The following is a 14,649-nucleotide window of genomic DNA, read 5'->3' on the forward strand; positions in this document are numbered from 1 at the left end:
CCACCTTGAGATTTGATCGTGACGCAGAATAATAGGTCGTTCTAGTAGCCAATGAGATTAAGGCTATCCGAAGGCGCGAACTCTGCTTCACGCCGTACATGACCCGATTTCGCAACGATCCTTATTATACATGCGTTTGCTCGCTGTGCACATCGCTCGGCTCACCACCTCCTCCTGCTTGTTCTCTATGCTCTGGCTAGTTGTGACGTAACCGCAGGAACGAAAACACGCGCACATGTGTTTGTCCACAAATCAGTAGCTGAAAGTGTATTAGACCTCCGCTACGTACAAGTTTTAAGAGAGAACAAGAGCTTGACAACGTTTGTGAATATTATAATTGTAGTTTATCGAGAATAATTATTAAACCGTGACTTTGAAACTATGCGACATTCCCGAGAAATCTTATGTAATGACCGCGCGACTGCGGGCAGTTCATGTTTACTTTTGATCAATACATTGACGGGCGTGCATTCAATTTTGTGATGGAGCATTATGTTTAAGGATTTTCTTAAGTTTTGAGATACGTTTTCGTGAAGTGCATCGTGCGTTACTGTGGTTTATACACTTGACAGTCCCTGCATTCGGAGTTTTTCGTTGAGAAACGATCGACATTAATTAAGTGCACCTTAAAGGAATTAAAAATTCATACAAATATTTTAACGTTTGTCTTCAGTTATCAGCAGAATTTTATTTTTTCACATTTCTCCCCTTTTTGAACTAAGTCCTGGTCTCACCGGATTTAAATACAAACAGTGCATTTTTAAATGAGAATATGCAAAATTAATAATTTGCATCTTTTAACAACATTAGATAAAAATGAAGAGCAAGTTGCTAGTATTTCTGCTGTTTGTATGGCTTGCAAACGTTCAGAGGTGTTTCGGATACAAAATTTTGGGATTATTTCCGTACAATGGTCGAAGTCATATCGTGATATTCGAGAGTATAATGAAAGGACTGGCAGAACGGGGACATGAGGTGCATGTTTTGAGCCACTACCCTCAAAAAGTCAAAATAGCCAACTACACAGATCTCAGCGTCTTGGGATCCATTCCTTTGCCCAACAATCAATTTTCCTTCGATGGGTTTAGCAGTATTAGATCTAGGTTTCACTTCTTCAACAACATGTTTGCATTGTATAGCATGATCGAGGGGCATGAAGGGGTTATGAAATCTGAGGCTGTGCAGAAACTGATGAAGTCTAACGAAAGGTAAGATCAAGGTTGATTTATCTATAGTCTACCTATATTCACTCTGTAAGTTTAGACAAAAAAAAAATACTTCAAAGACCATGCATTGGTGGCGTTTTCCTAATTATCGATGGTTGCAATTAATTGCAATTACATTGCGAAATGATTGCGATTGTATCCAAGTGCGTTATGTATGTTGCCTCTTCACTAATTGAAGGGGCTACTCTTATTGAAATTTATTTCAGAAAAATTTAAATTAAGATTTTGTTTACACTGCTAATTGCCTACATTTCCCACTGAAAAACCTCAATTTTTGATCGTTTAAAATCGGTTTACTTTTTAAGTATTAATAATAAAAACTAAAATCACTTACTTTTCGGGATATTTTAAGATACAAATGTCTCAGACAGGCTCCGATTAGACGTTGCCTTCATTCAGCCCCTCGCTTTACCGTACTGGCCGTTCGAACCTTTAGGAGTTGCCAAATTTCCTTTGGTAAATCACACATTTTCGGGTTTTGTAAAGATTTTTGTTTCAATATTTTAGCTAATTTTGTTTGCAATTTTACTTAGCTCCTGAAAAATTCTAGGAAAAATATTCATAACTTTCCTCAAATATCAACATTTTATCGAAGGAAATTTAGCAACTTTCGAATGTTCATACGGCGCGGCGTTTTTCCTTAACACGGCAGCGTAGGCCTCGAGTATTCTGCCGTGATAGCGAAGAGAGCCGTGAGTGCAAAATTTTCGAAATCGAGTTTTCTTCAAAATTCGTCTAAACTCTTTTACATGAAATTACTGAGACAGCTTAAACAGCAAAATTCATCCTAATTTAACGAAAACGAGACGTATGTGACAGCCGTAAGTGCGCAAAAAATGACATAGTTTTTTTCAAGACAGCCGCAGGTGCATGAGAGCCAATGAAAACAGTGCTTTCCAGTAAAGTGCCTCCCCTCCCTCTTCTGGCAATTTCTAACCTGAAAATGTGTTTGCTGTGCGTCCAAAACGCAACCGCGGAAGCATGCAGAAGATAGCACTTACGGCTGTCTTGCCTAACAATAATCTAGCATGAAAATGAAAAATACCCTTTTTATGTAATGAAAATAATTTCAGTCGATTTTTAATCATCCATACGATATCCAGGAATCCTCCGGACGATTAGTGGCAATTTGACAAAGAACGGAGGCTTCTTTCAATAAAATGTTCCGGTCAGAAGCTTCTGAGCCCGTTTTCTCAGAACTTCGTTTTTGCACGTACGGCTCTCTTCGCTATCACGGCAGTATTGGGAAGACCACTGATCGATCGAAAAGAAGTTCTTGCAACTTCATCTTTGGACTTCTTTCATCTTCTGATCTCTCTCTTTGGTAACAAGGTATCTCTTCTCACTGACCTTGAACTTTGTTCCAGGTACGATCTGATCATAACCGAATCCTGGATCCCGGACATGATGCTCGGTTTCGTCCACAAGTTCAAAGTCCCTTTGGTCCTCTTGAGCTCCTTCGGGCCGCCCCCGTGGACGAGCGACTTCCTTGCGAACCCGCAGAACCCGGCCTACGTCCAACACCACTTGGCCCCCTACAGCCCGAGGATGTCCTTCATGGAGCGCGTCTCCAACACGGGCGGTCTGTTCCTCAACCTCGTTGCCTGGTACGGGCTCTTCCTCCCCAAAAACGAGCGGATCATGCGGAAGTACTTCGGGGAGGATACACCACCCCTCTTGGAGACGCTCAGAAATGCCAGTCTCGTATTGGCTAATACCCACCCGACTATCCACGGCGCTCGCCCCTACGCCGCGAATGTTTTCGGGGTTGGTGGAGTTCATTTGGCACCGGTCAAGAAACTGCCTAAAGTAGGTCGAGCATGCGAAGAATATTTGGATACCAGTGGCGTGGCGTGCTTTGCGATTTATCGATTGTTCTACACTTTAAACCTATGGTGAAGAATCGATTATTAAGGTGTTCGCTGCGAACACCCTGATTATCGATCCTTTTCCATAGGTTTAAATGGCATAACAATCGATTTATCGCAAAGCACGCTACGCCACTCCCAAGTAGCAGTTCTCAACGGAAAAATTGCTATATATTGCGATTTTATCGACGATTATCCTCGATCTTATCGCCTTCGCGCTTAGAAGCGCTTGAAAATCGCGCTTTTATCGCCTGACAATATTGATCGCGATATTTTCGAAATAAAAATCGCGATAAATGGCGATTTAATCTCGATTTTATCGTCAAAAATTGATCACGATTTTATCGAACCAAAAATGGCGATAAGTAGCGATTTAATCGCCATATATCGCAATTTTTAATGCGAAAATATCTCGATATATTGCCGTTGATATAATTGCGATAATCAACCGATAAAATCGCTATTTATCGAGATTACTGCTACTTGAGCTGTTGGATACTCTTATTTAGCAAACTAGTCACGTTTACAATGAAATTAGGCAGTAGGAGAAGTAAGACAAAATGTGGAAATTTTAGAAACTTATAACGCCGCTAATACATAACGTTGCTCTACTTTAGTTTTCTTGTAAAATTTTCATTATGAAGCATACCTTAAAATTTAAAATTTGACGAAATAAGCATGGATTTTCGCAGTTTTAGTGAAAAATCCATGTCTGACCTCTCCTCCTGCTTCGATCCACTGTGCGTCGTTTCCTAGACGAAGAAATGTATAACTTTAGTCCAAGGTTGGGTAGTTTGTCCTTTCCTTTACGAAATAAGGTAGATACATTTCCATGTTTCCGAATTTCCCCCTGCAAATATCAGTATTACCAGAGGGGTCTTGGGCATTCGAAACTGGAATTGTCTTTGATTTTTTGCTGATCTAATGCAAAAATCAAAAAAATTTTAGACAAAAATTTCATGGATACATTCTTATACAAAATTGAATGTTTCGATCGATTTTGCAACTTAGAATGGAATTACGTTTCTTCGTCCGAACAACGACAAATTTACTCAAATATTATCTTCCTTTTTTCAAAACTCGCCTCTGCAATTTTATTTCATTTTTTCGAAAATTTGTTAATTTTTGTTTGCACTGGGAAAAAAAACCACATTGGATCTAGAGTCCAGACTCTTAAAAACATCGACACTTACTCTTGATTAAATCAGATTTAAGCCGAAATCAAGAACCATGCCATCTTAATTTGAGCGGATTTCCTTTTGATTTAAGCTTAAATCTGATTGGATCAAGAGTCCTTTTTCTTGTCAATGTTTTCAAGAGTCTGGACTCTAGATCCAATGTGTTTTTGTCCAGTGTGTAATCAGAAGAAATTTATGGTATTTTCAGCTAGAAGAAGTACAATGAGCTTTTTGATCGGTGTAACAAGGTGATATGTTTGGATCAAAATACACTAAAACAGATCATTAAAAAAATGAGCCCATAATTTCTGAGAAAGGATTTTTGATTAAATTCGTCTGTACGGTAACCTGATTTCTTTCTTTCAGGATATAGAGGAGTTCATTGAGAAATCTCAACACGGTGTGATCTATTTTTGCATGGGCTCTCTGTTGAGGGCAGCTACTTTTCCTGAGGAAAAGAAGAAGGCTTTCCTCCATACGTTTTCCAAGTTGAAGGAACGCGTTCTTTGGAAATTCGAAGAGAAAACTTTAACCGCACCAAAAAATGTCATGATCAAAGAGTGGATGCCCCAAAGGGATATCTTAGGTAAATAATCAAGCTCGATAAGTCCGTATGTCTAATACGTCCTCTATTTTTAGAGTGTAAATAGACTGATTTTTTTGCTTTTCAAAGCAAAAGTAAATTTAATTATGCCGGGAAAATGAGGCAAAAGTGTAGAAAATACAGCCCCTTTGCGTTTTGGTAATATCAGACGATGAGATTTTTTCCACGGTGCGAGTATTACGCGAGTCGTACGGTAACCTTAATATTAAATTTTACAGTCCGAGAGCCAGATGACATCTAGTAACAAAACCGTGACGTAAGTTTTGACCACTTAAATCTGCACTGACAATGAAAATGGTTTTCTGCCACGCTACAACGCAACGTGATGGACGACCGTTTTTTTGTACGACTATCGATTTAAATGGTAAACAAGCAGTTCCAACGCCCAAGCGTTGGAGGGCGCTTCTTTGGCAAAGCATATTACTACCAACTTATGCACCCGAAGACTGACGAAGATGGAGTTTTAAGTGGGATTCATTAACCGTTAAACCCTTCAAAACATCAGATCGACCGCGAAGATCTGAAACTTTCCACAAGCAGTGAGCACTTTGTGATGAATTTGAGCTGGTGGTGATAGGGATGTCGATTTTTTCGATTCGATTCTGACGAATCGATTTTTTCTCTGAAAAAATCGATTTTTTTGAATCGATTTTGTGAGAGGCGATTTATCGATTCAATCGATTTTCTATTTAAAAAAATCGAAAAAATCGTTCAGACTTTTTCGCTCTGTTTAAAGTTTAAATTACTCTTTAAACGTCACGGCAAACCTACTTACGTTCAAACGCGGGTCCAGAAGGAAGGTATTTAGCGTTTGGTAAACTTTCTAATACATTCTTTTAGGTTTAATTGCAATTGCTGAACAGATCTTCAAGCACCATAACGACCATAACCTCTTTGAAATTTGAATGAATACTGTGAACAAAACTTCTTAACCGTCAAAACGGTCAAACGTCAAACATTCCTTGAACTAGTTGAACTTTCACTTTCACTACCTACTTATTTTATCCTACCTACCGATTTAATCAACGCCACTAGTAGAACTTTCTTTCACTTTAAAAATTTCTAAGCCTGAAATTAGCTCGTGCGCGGGATAAAACGATTTTTTCGATTCGATTTTAAAAATCGATTTTTGAGGTACGATTTTAAATCGATTAATCGATCTTTCGAAAAAAATCGAATCGATTCGCGTAATCGATTCTTTCAAACAATTCGACAGAAACCTAAAGGATGCACTGTAAATCAGACGACGGGAAAGAGCGGCGGAACCTCTAAAGCTGGTGCGTCAACGCGATCTAGCGGACAGCGGCGTCGCGACGCCGCGAGGTAGGGCGCGCAGGTCGTGGGGGAGCGGGGCCGCGTGAAGAGGAGTTCAGCAGTGGTGAGGGGAAGCGCGGGTCGCGGGGAAGAGAGGGACCGGCCGGCCGGCGGTGACATCGGTGACATCGGCGCGGGCTGGACCCATATTCACGGCGTGACCAGGCAGCGCTAATGTCTCCGCTAACTGGAGTTGGAGGTCCTTATTCATTCTCTTGGTCCATGACATAACCTTAAACCTTCCGCTCAATGCCGCAAACAGCTGACGTGTCGATGCTGCGCCAAGAAAATGAACCAATCACAAAGTAGCACAGTAATACGTCACTAAAATGAAGAGATCACGTGACTGTTCGTAATATTTTCAAATCGATCTGAAAGTACTGCCTCGGATATAAGTATTTAAAGCATAAGGAGGCCCTAAAATACTTTAACCAGGTAATACGTCCGTGCGAGATTGTTATGCTTAAAAGCAAAACATTTCACGAAAACTTTTACGAATACCAGATGCAGAAAAAAATCCAATTTTCCCGGGTGTACCAGAATGGCGTCATTACCCATAAGGCAAAAGGGCATGTAGTATAGTACATGTTACATCGGGGGAGTCGAACGGTTGGAAAGGGCGCATCTGGTACCCAGAAGCGCCCAAAATTGATGTCACGAGTTTGTCACAAAATATCGTTAGGCTCTCGGACTATAAGTATATAATTATCCTCTAGAGAACAGATCTACCTCTTTTCGATTCGACACTTCCAAAACACTTCAAGCAGAACGTCACAAGTCTGAAAGACTTCGATGTAAAGTGAAACATGTTTAATTTCACCTCTTAAGTATACAGCAAGAAGAGTTTAAGAAACTACAATTGGACTACATTTTGAAGTTAGAAACTGTAATCTCTAGCCCATTATTTTAAGGAAAAAAGTGTGTACAATTAATTTCTCTTTCCAAGGAATCGTGTTTTTACAGCTGAGCCGGAAATTGTGGTTAATTTCGAAATATAGTCCAATGTAACTCGAGCTTCAGCATGCCTAACTAGCCTGCACGAGTGTTAAAAAAGGATTTCCAGTAAAGTCTCAAAAATGAGTTATTCGAAAATGTTTTTCAAATGAGTTTGCTAACTTTCCAATTACTTTTCAACAGCGCATCCAAAAGTCAAGTTATTTATCGGTCATGGTGGTTTGTTGGGGACACTGGAAGCCATGAGTGAAGGGAAACCAATGGTTGGGATCCCGATGTTCGGCGATCAATCCCTGAACTTGCGGACCCTTGAAGATCAGGGAGTAGCTAAGCTCATTAAGTATGACGAGATCACTAATGAAACCATCAACGATGCAGTTCAAGAAATGTTGAAACCAGAGTAAGTGTTCAAGATCATTAACCTATTTACTTGCACATGGTACTTTATTGAAATACTCTCATCCTACAGCAAATAAATTTTTATTGGGCGTTTAGTAAAAAGGAGAAAGCACTTCGGTTCACATGTGAGCCCAAGATTCTCGATCAAACCGACCGAAGTTTTCAGTGATGAAGAATGAGCAGGGATAACAAAAACAGCAAATAAGTTTTTATTGGACGTTTAGTAAAAAGGAGAAAGCACCTCTGTTCATATGTATGTATGTGAGCCCAAGATTCTTGGTCAAACTGACCGAAGTTTTCAGTGATACAGAATGAGCAGGGATAACAAAAACTGCAAATAAATTTTTATTGGAAGCTCAGTAAAAAGGAGAAAGCACTTCGGTTCATATGAGTGCCCGAGATTATCGGTCAAACTGGCCGAAGCTTTCAGTGATGAAGAAAGAGCAGGGATAACAAAAACGTTGGTTGTCTGAACCAAGTTCGGTTCCGATAACCAAAAACATCGGTTACCCGTGCCGAACACTTTGGGGTTCGAAGAGAACTGGTTTTCTTGGTTCAAGGTAGGCGAAAAACATCTCAGAATTTGAGATGTCCTGACACTGATTTTTTGAGAGTTGAATTATTGATTTATCGTTTTTTTTCTCTTTTCTCCTTCTCATTACTTTCCTCTTTTTATACCGAGAGGCGACCGATGACGAATGACCCTAGCAAAAAGAAATGCTAAAGATTAGGAGATAAAACTTAGACGTTGTAAGTGACCATATCCTTAATCCAAGAGGTCGAACTTTCTAATAAAGCAAAATTTTTCGACTTGAGTAAAAAATCGTATTATAAAACTTAGACGGAATCTCTCTTTAGTATCCTTGAAACTAATTTGCAATCAGTATCATTCAAACCTATGCCATCCAATGGAATATTATTACATAATGATCCAGATTTCCGTCCTAAACATGGAGAAATAGAATTTCAAAAATACTCATCTCAAACTATTTTTTTCTAATTATCGCCTTTAAACCACCATAACGCAGATTTTGTTCCAGGTACATTTTTTAAAAAAATTGTTGTCCGAAAAAAATAAGTAGTGCCCTTTTCTGTACTCCGGTATTAATAATTACTTAGGTCATCGTTTTTTTGGACTAAAATTTTTTCCGTACACTTTTTCCATAGATGATCACGTCATTAGCTGGCTATCATTTTTACACGATTTCTATACCAACCTCCCATTGGCTAATTGGTAGGTACTTTCAAAATTAGAAGAAACCAAATTGGATTTTATCTATGGATAAGTTTGATTATTTTAATACATTTTTTCATAGATACGCAGAGAGGGCAAAAGAACTTGCAAGATTATTCCATGACCGGCCAATGTCAGCGATGGACACAGCTGTCTACTGGATTGAATACGTCATACGGAGTAAAGGGGCTCGAAAGCTACGCTCCGCAGCAGTTGACCTAACTTTTTACCAGTATCTGTTATTAGATGTGATCCTATTTTACGTTATTTCTGTGATATGTATTGTGTATTTAATTTTTTATCTATTAGGTTGTCTATTTTGTCGAAGTAAATCAAAACATTTGAAGTCAAAAGTTAAACGCCAATAAATCTATTTTTCCGCTATTTTTCCGCTATTTCTATCCGAATTTCTATTTAAATCCGCTATTTTTCTACTGAATATCTGATTTTTATGACATAGAAGAACAGGGCCGGATTCACCTATTTGCCACCCATGGGCTGCCTATATTTTGCCGCCCCCTTCTCATTCGTTTTGAAACTCGATAAAAACCATCAAATGAACGTGCCAGCGGGGGAGGGGTACATAAGACGCATTTACTCGTGTTGAGCACATTTTTTGGGAAAGCCCTGTCAACACTACTAGCAAAAGTTCACGAAACTTTGCGCGAAAGTTAAGTTCCATAAACCTATCTCTGTGTGGACAAGGCCTTCCATTCATAAGAATTGAACGAAAAAATTATGAAAGAACAAACATAAATGTGGTTCGATGATTTTAACTTTCGCCGCCGCGCCGCGCAGACCGCACCGTGTTGGACGCAATGCGTGAAGTATTCACGCAGTTTTGTAGGCGCTATGCGTTTCACGCTGACCGCACTGTGTTTGGTGCAATGCGTGCAGTCTTCATGCATTCTTGTAGGCGCTATCCGTTTCACGCTGACCGCAATGACCGCACTGTGTTTGATGCAATGCGTGAAGTATTCGTGCAGTCTTGTAGGCGCTAATATGTGTTACATGCCAATCGCCGCGCCGAGGGCTTCTCCATTTCATCTCAAGTCCTCGTTATCATTTTTCTCCAAGTCACGCCGTTCTAGGCCAAATTGCGTGCTTGGTTTCTCTCATAACTCGACTTATTGAGGGTGCTGTCTCTTGTATCACTAAGAGACGACAAAATTAGAAACTTCTATACTCTCAGGAGATGAGAGATTGTGTCGCCTTTTCTCGTTTGTAATTTTGTTTTTATAAATCCGATTTTTTTTATACCTACACTTTAAAAAATTGCAGTCAGCCTCAGTGGTGTAGTGGTCAAGGCAGTTCGCTGCCAACACTGAGGTCCCGGGTTCAATCCCCGGAGGTGACTGATATTTGAGGACACTCAAATATCAGTCATCGTGACTGTGGATGACTATGCCACTCCAATACCCTGACCCTTCGAGGTTACAGGGTGCGGGAGGGACATAGTCACCCAGTAAGTAATCCGTCTGCACTGTTCGACTGGGTTGTGACAAATCGGTAATCACTCGTAGTGTGCGCGACTGCCAGCGCTACCTATCAGTGTAGATTGCAACAACACAGTCCAACTCGGTGGAGGCATGGCCGTGCTCCGAAAGTCCGTGCTCTGCAGCGTCTGCCACAGTCTTTGATAAGACCTTCCGTTGGCTATCAGACGGCCGCTGAGCCTTGCGGAAATATAGATGATACTCAATGTGTCAATAGTACGAAGATAAGTTAAGGAGCACGGTCCAACTTCGGGGTGCACGACGGCAGTTGCCAGTTGCCTTGGCCCCTTGAGGGCGCCTCGCCGGCCAGTCCGGCCTTACTTACTTACTTACTTACTTACTTTAAAAAATTGCAAATTTTTGCCGTCCCTTAGATTTGCCGCCATGGGCCGCGGCCCATGCGGCCACCCCCTTAATCCAGCCCTGTAGAAGAACAGATTTTCATTCCAGGGTTGCAAAACTGAATCATACAATTATTCAATTATTTGCGACGGTCACGACTGTAATTTCTGCCCAACATTTTTTAAACTGATGCGACCGGGTACGTTAGAGCCATTCTGCCGTGGTAAGGAAAAACGCCGTATGAGCCTTTCGACGTTGCCACATTTCTGTCAGTAAAAATCTTATTGGGAAAATCTTGAATTTTTTTCTTCTGTTTGTTCAGACAATTTCGTTCGCAAAGAGGGTTATTCAAAATCGGCGATTTTACCCTACGCTTGGATTTTGCCCGGAGTTGGATATGTTGTTTCCTATCACAAGACACGCCTTTTTCCGGCATTGGCAAGTTCACCCGAAATTTTTCCCGCGCGCTACAGCGTTGCCAAGTTGAAAACAGGCAAATTCCGTAAGTGGCATTAAAATTGAGCTATGAAGTTGCGGTTTTAACGAAAATTCTCTAAAAATTACGCACTTTTAGGAAATGACCATGTTTTTAATGTCGCATTAATTTTAACATGCATTATTGCCAAATTTCCGATTTTTAAATTCGACAAATGTTACATATCCGCAAATACCCAAAAAAGCTATCTTCAAATTTGAATAAAAAGTTGTCTAATCGATAGTTCGTTTGATTCCGCATCCATCGATATATTATAGCTCGCTGGGAAACTTATGGTTCGCGAGATATCATCATTTTTGTGAACAGCTTTATGGAGCGACGACGCTTTTTGAGTCCGGGCGGATAGAAATTTTAGCCTCCAAAAACACCGGGTAGCATTAATTCCATGGTTTCCTATGTAATTTTTGGCGCTGAATCCGAATTTGACCATTTCATAAAAAATTGTCACCAAGATGTTGCCAAATTTGGCAAAAATTGCTTAAAATCGGCCTTTTTGGCGGAGTATAGCCTGTGACTTGCCAGGAGTTGATCAGACGACAAAATTGGTTATTTCCACAGTTTAAACTCGTTAAACTATCTACAAGCTGAGTCAAATTCTTTCTGCTCACGGTAAAATTAAACGCGCGACAAGCAGCAAACTGAAAAAAAGACACCGAAATTGGCGCTTTTTGCGGTTTTTGTCGTAAGTTTCTTGTTTTCCGATTAAGAGAATGTTTCTTGACTATACTTATGAACAACATGAGCAGAGTTTAATAAAATTGAACAATAAAATAAAATCGAACATATTCCAATGTTGCCAAGCTTAAACAAAATACTTTAATTTTCGCTGGTTTTTTCGATATTTTTGTCCTATATTCTTTGTTCACCTCTTATTTTTAAATTTTATAAATGTATCTCTCTTGCAAAATAATACACTTCTGTAGAATAATTTAATTTTCAACTTAGATATATACTAATAACTAGGGTATTTAGTTCAGAGAGGAAAAATTCATAAAATAGTGAGTTTTATCGAATCGTGTCAATAAACCACATTTTGAAACAATAATGGAAAATGTTCTGCTAAAAATAAATGAATAAAATGTACTTCTCAGACTGACTTCATTAAAACAAGACAAGACGCATTGCAATATTGCCAAAATTACGTACAATCGTTGAATTTTGGCGGTATTTTTGACCGTTATTATTCATTACCCTATATTTAGTATACAATTTTATTTTATGATTCTGAGATAATGGAGTTTAATAGAAAAAAGTAACGACACCAAACTGAAGAAGACGCCCAGGAAAGGACAAGAAGGGGCTTAAAAAGGAACAAGGACCTGTGGGTGGACAAGGGACTATGGCGGTTAGGCGTCGCGGGGCCCGAGAGACCGCTGTTAAAGCGGCTCTTTATCTATATATGTAACAATACAATAGTTTGTCGTTACACTCAGCGTAATTCAGATTTTCCTAAGAAACATTCTCTTAATCGGAAAACAAGAAACTTACGACAAAAACCGCAAAAAGCGCCAATTTCGGTGTCTTTTTTTCAGTTTGCTGCTTGTCGCGCGTTTAATTTTACCGTGAGCAGAAAGAATTTGACTCAGCTTGTAGATAGTTTAACGAGTTTAAACTGTGGAAATAACCAATTTTGTCGTCTGATCAACTCCTGGCAAGTCACAGGCTATACTCCGCCAAAAAGGCCGATTTTAAGCAATTTTTGCCAAATTTGGCAACATCTTGGTGACAATTTTTTTATGAAATGGTCAAATTCGGATTCAGCGCCAAAAATTACATAGGAAACCATGGAATTAATGCTACCCGGTGTTTTTGGAGGCTAAAATTTCTATCCGCCCGGACTCAAAAAGCGTCGTCGCTCCATAAAGCTGTTCACAAAAATGATGATATCTCGCGAACCATAAGTTTCCCAGCGAGCTATAATATATCGATGGATGCGGAATCAAACGAACTATCGATTAGACAACTTTTTATTCAAATTTGAAGATAGCTTTTTTGGGTATTTGCGGATATGTAACATTTGTCGAATTTAAAAATCGGAAATTTGGCAATAATGCATGTTAAAATTAATGCGACATTAAAAACATGGTCATTTCCTAAAAGTGCGTAATTTTTAGAGAATTTTCGTTAAAACCGCAACTTCATAGCTCAATTTTAATGCCACTTACGGAATTTGCCTGTTTTCAACTTGGCAACGCTGTAGCGCGCGGGAAAAATTTCGGGTGAACTTGCCAATGCCGGAAAAAGGCGTGTCTTGTGATAGGAAACAACATATCCAACTCCGGGCAAAATCCAAGCGTAGGGTAAAATCGCCGATTTTGAATAACCCTCTTTGCCTTAAATGTCCAAAAATTTCAAGGGAAAATCCGCATAATCGTGCTCAAAAATATATGTTTTATCCGGGGAAATTTGGCAACTCTTGAATGTTCATACGGCGTTCTTCCTCAGCACGGCAGCATTGAACAGCAATATATCGACCGCCAAAAAGCATAACCACGTATCTCCATTGCTCTGTTTCAAAATTTCCGCTCCTATTCTATTTTTACCAATAAAAACAAGGCTAATTTTCAGTTTGAAATTTTTACTGAATATTCGGCCGACGGAGGAGAAAAATCAAGGAAGCTTTAAAAAAATAGGTTTGACTTTTCTCCGAGGAAAAATTTTATGGAATGGCAGAAAGTCTGCAACGTCACAAAGGAGGTACGCGGTTTTGTGCATTACCCATCGATATCTATATCGCACGATGTAACCATTGTAAATCAGTCACTGTTGTTGAGCGTATAGTTTTTCACTGCAAAAAGATGTATTCTTTATTTTTTTAAGCTAAAAAAAAATGAAAAAAAAATAAAAAAATAACCTGCCGTGCTAAGAAAGATCACCGTATGAACATTCGAGAGTTGCCAAATTTCCTTCGGTAAATTTTTTATTTTTGAGAAAAGTTATGAGTATTTTTCCTTGAAATTTATCCACAAAATCCTTTATGTGGAAATGCGAAGAAAATTATCTGAAAAATTGGAAGGGAAATATTCATAAGTTTACCAGGAAATTTGTGTTTTATCAAAGGAAATTTGGCAACGCCTGAAGGTTCATACGGCATTCTTCCTCAGCACGGTAGTATTGGAGAATGTACGTAATCGTCCTTTTTTGCATTTTCGATGATGTGATTCCGGAGTTGAGCACCAAAGGCTGATGGAAAGTGGATCGATAAAAATAAAATTGTCATGCCACCGATTTATGAAATGGGTGTTCAAGAGATTTTAAGAGCAAAGTGATCTTTCAGTCGTGCGCCATTGTTTCACTCGACTATGACTGGATTGTTGGAACGAGCACTGGATATCAAGCAAGCCATAAACCTTTCTGAACTAACTCTGTTAGGATGTCTTCTTCATTAAATTCAGGTAAAATTGCGTTAATCATTCCAGAAAATTTGTAGCTATGATTAAAAAAAGTCTCACCTGCAAGATGTTTAGCTTTTGGGGTCTTTTAATGCGCTAAACGACTTTGTAAAACATGAAGACCTGGGTCAATTTTTTGTTCATCG

General features: G+C 39.3%; 1 protein-coding gene across 1 annotated transcript; it reads left to right on the top strand.

The window, feature by feature from the left end:
- Positions 1 to 200: 200 nt before the first annotated feature.
- Positions 201 to 9,161, top strand: LOC109030420 (UDP-glycosyltransferase UGT5). The gene is made up of 5 exons (XM_019041371.2): positions 201 to 1,208; positions 2,594 to 3,035; positions 4,639 to 4,858; positions 7,328 to 7,544; positions 8,860 to 9,161. Exons 1-5 carry the CDS (start codon positions 817 to 819, stop codon positions 9,143 to 9,145), a joined length of 1,557 nt encoding a protein of 518 aa, XP_018896916.2. The 5' UTR covers positions 201 to 816; the 3' UTR covers positions 9,146 to 9,161.
- The last annotated feature ends 5,488 nt before the right edge of the window (positions 9,162 to 14,649 follow it).

The sequence above is a fragment of the Bemisia tabaci genome, chromosome 9, assembly GCF_918797505.1.
Source record: "Bemisia tabaci chromosome 9, PGI_BMITA_v3".
NCBI classification, from domain to species: domain Eukaryota; kingdom Metazoa; phylum Arthropoda; class Insecta; order Hemiptera; family Aleyrodidae; genus Bemisia; species Bemisia tabaci.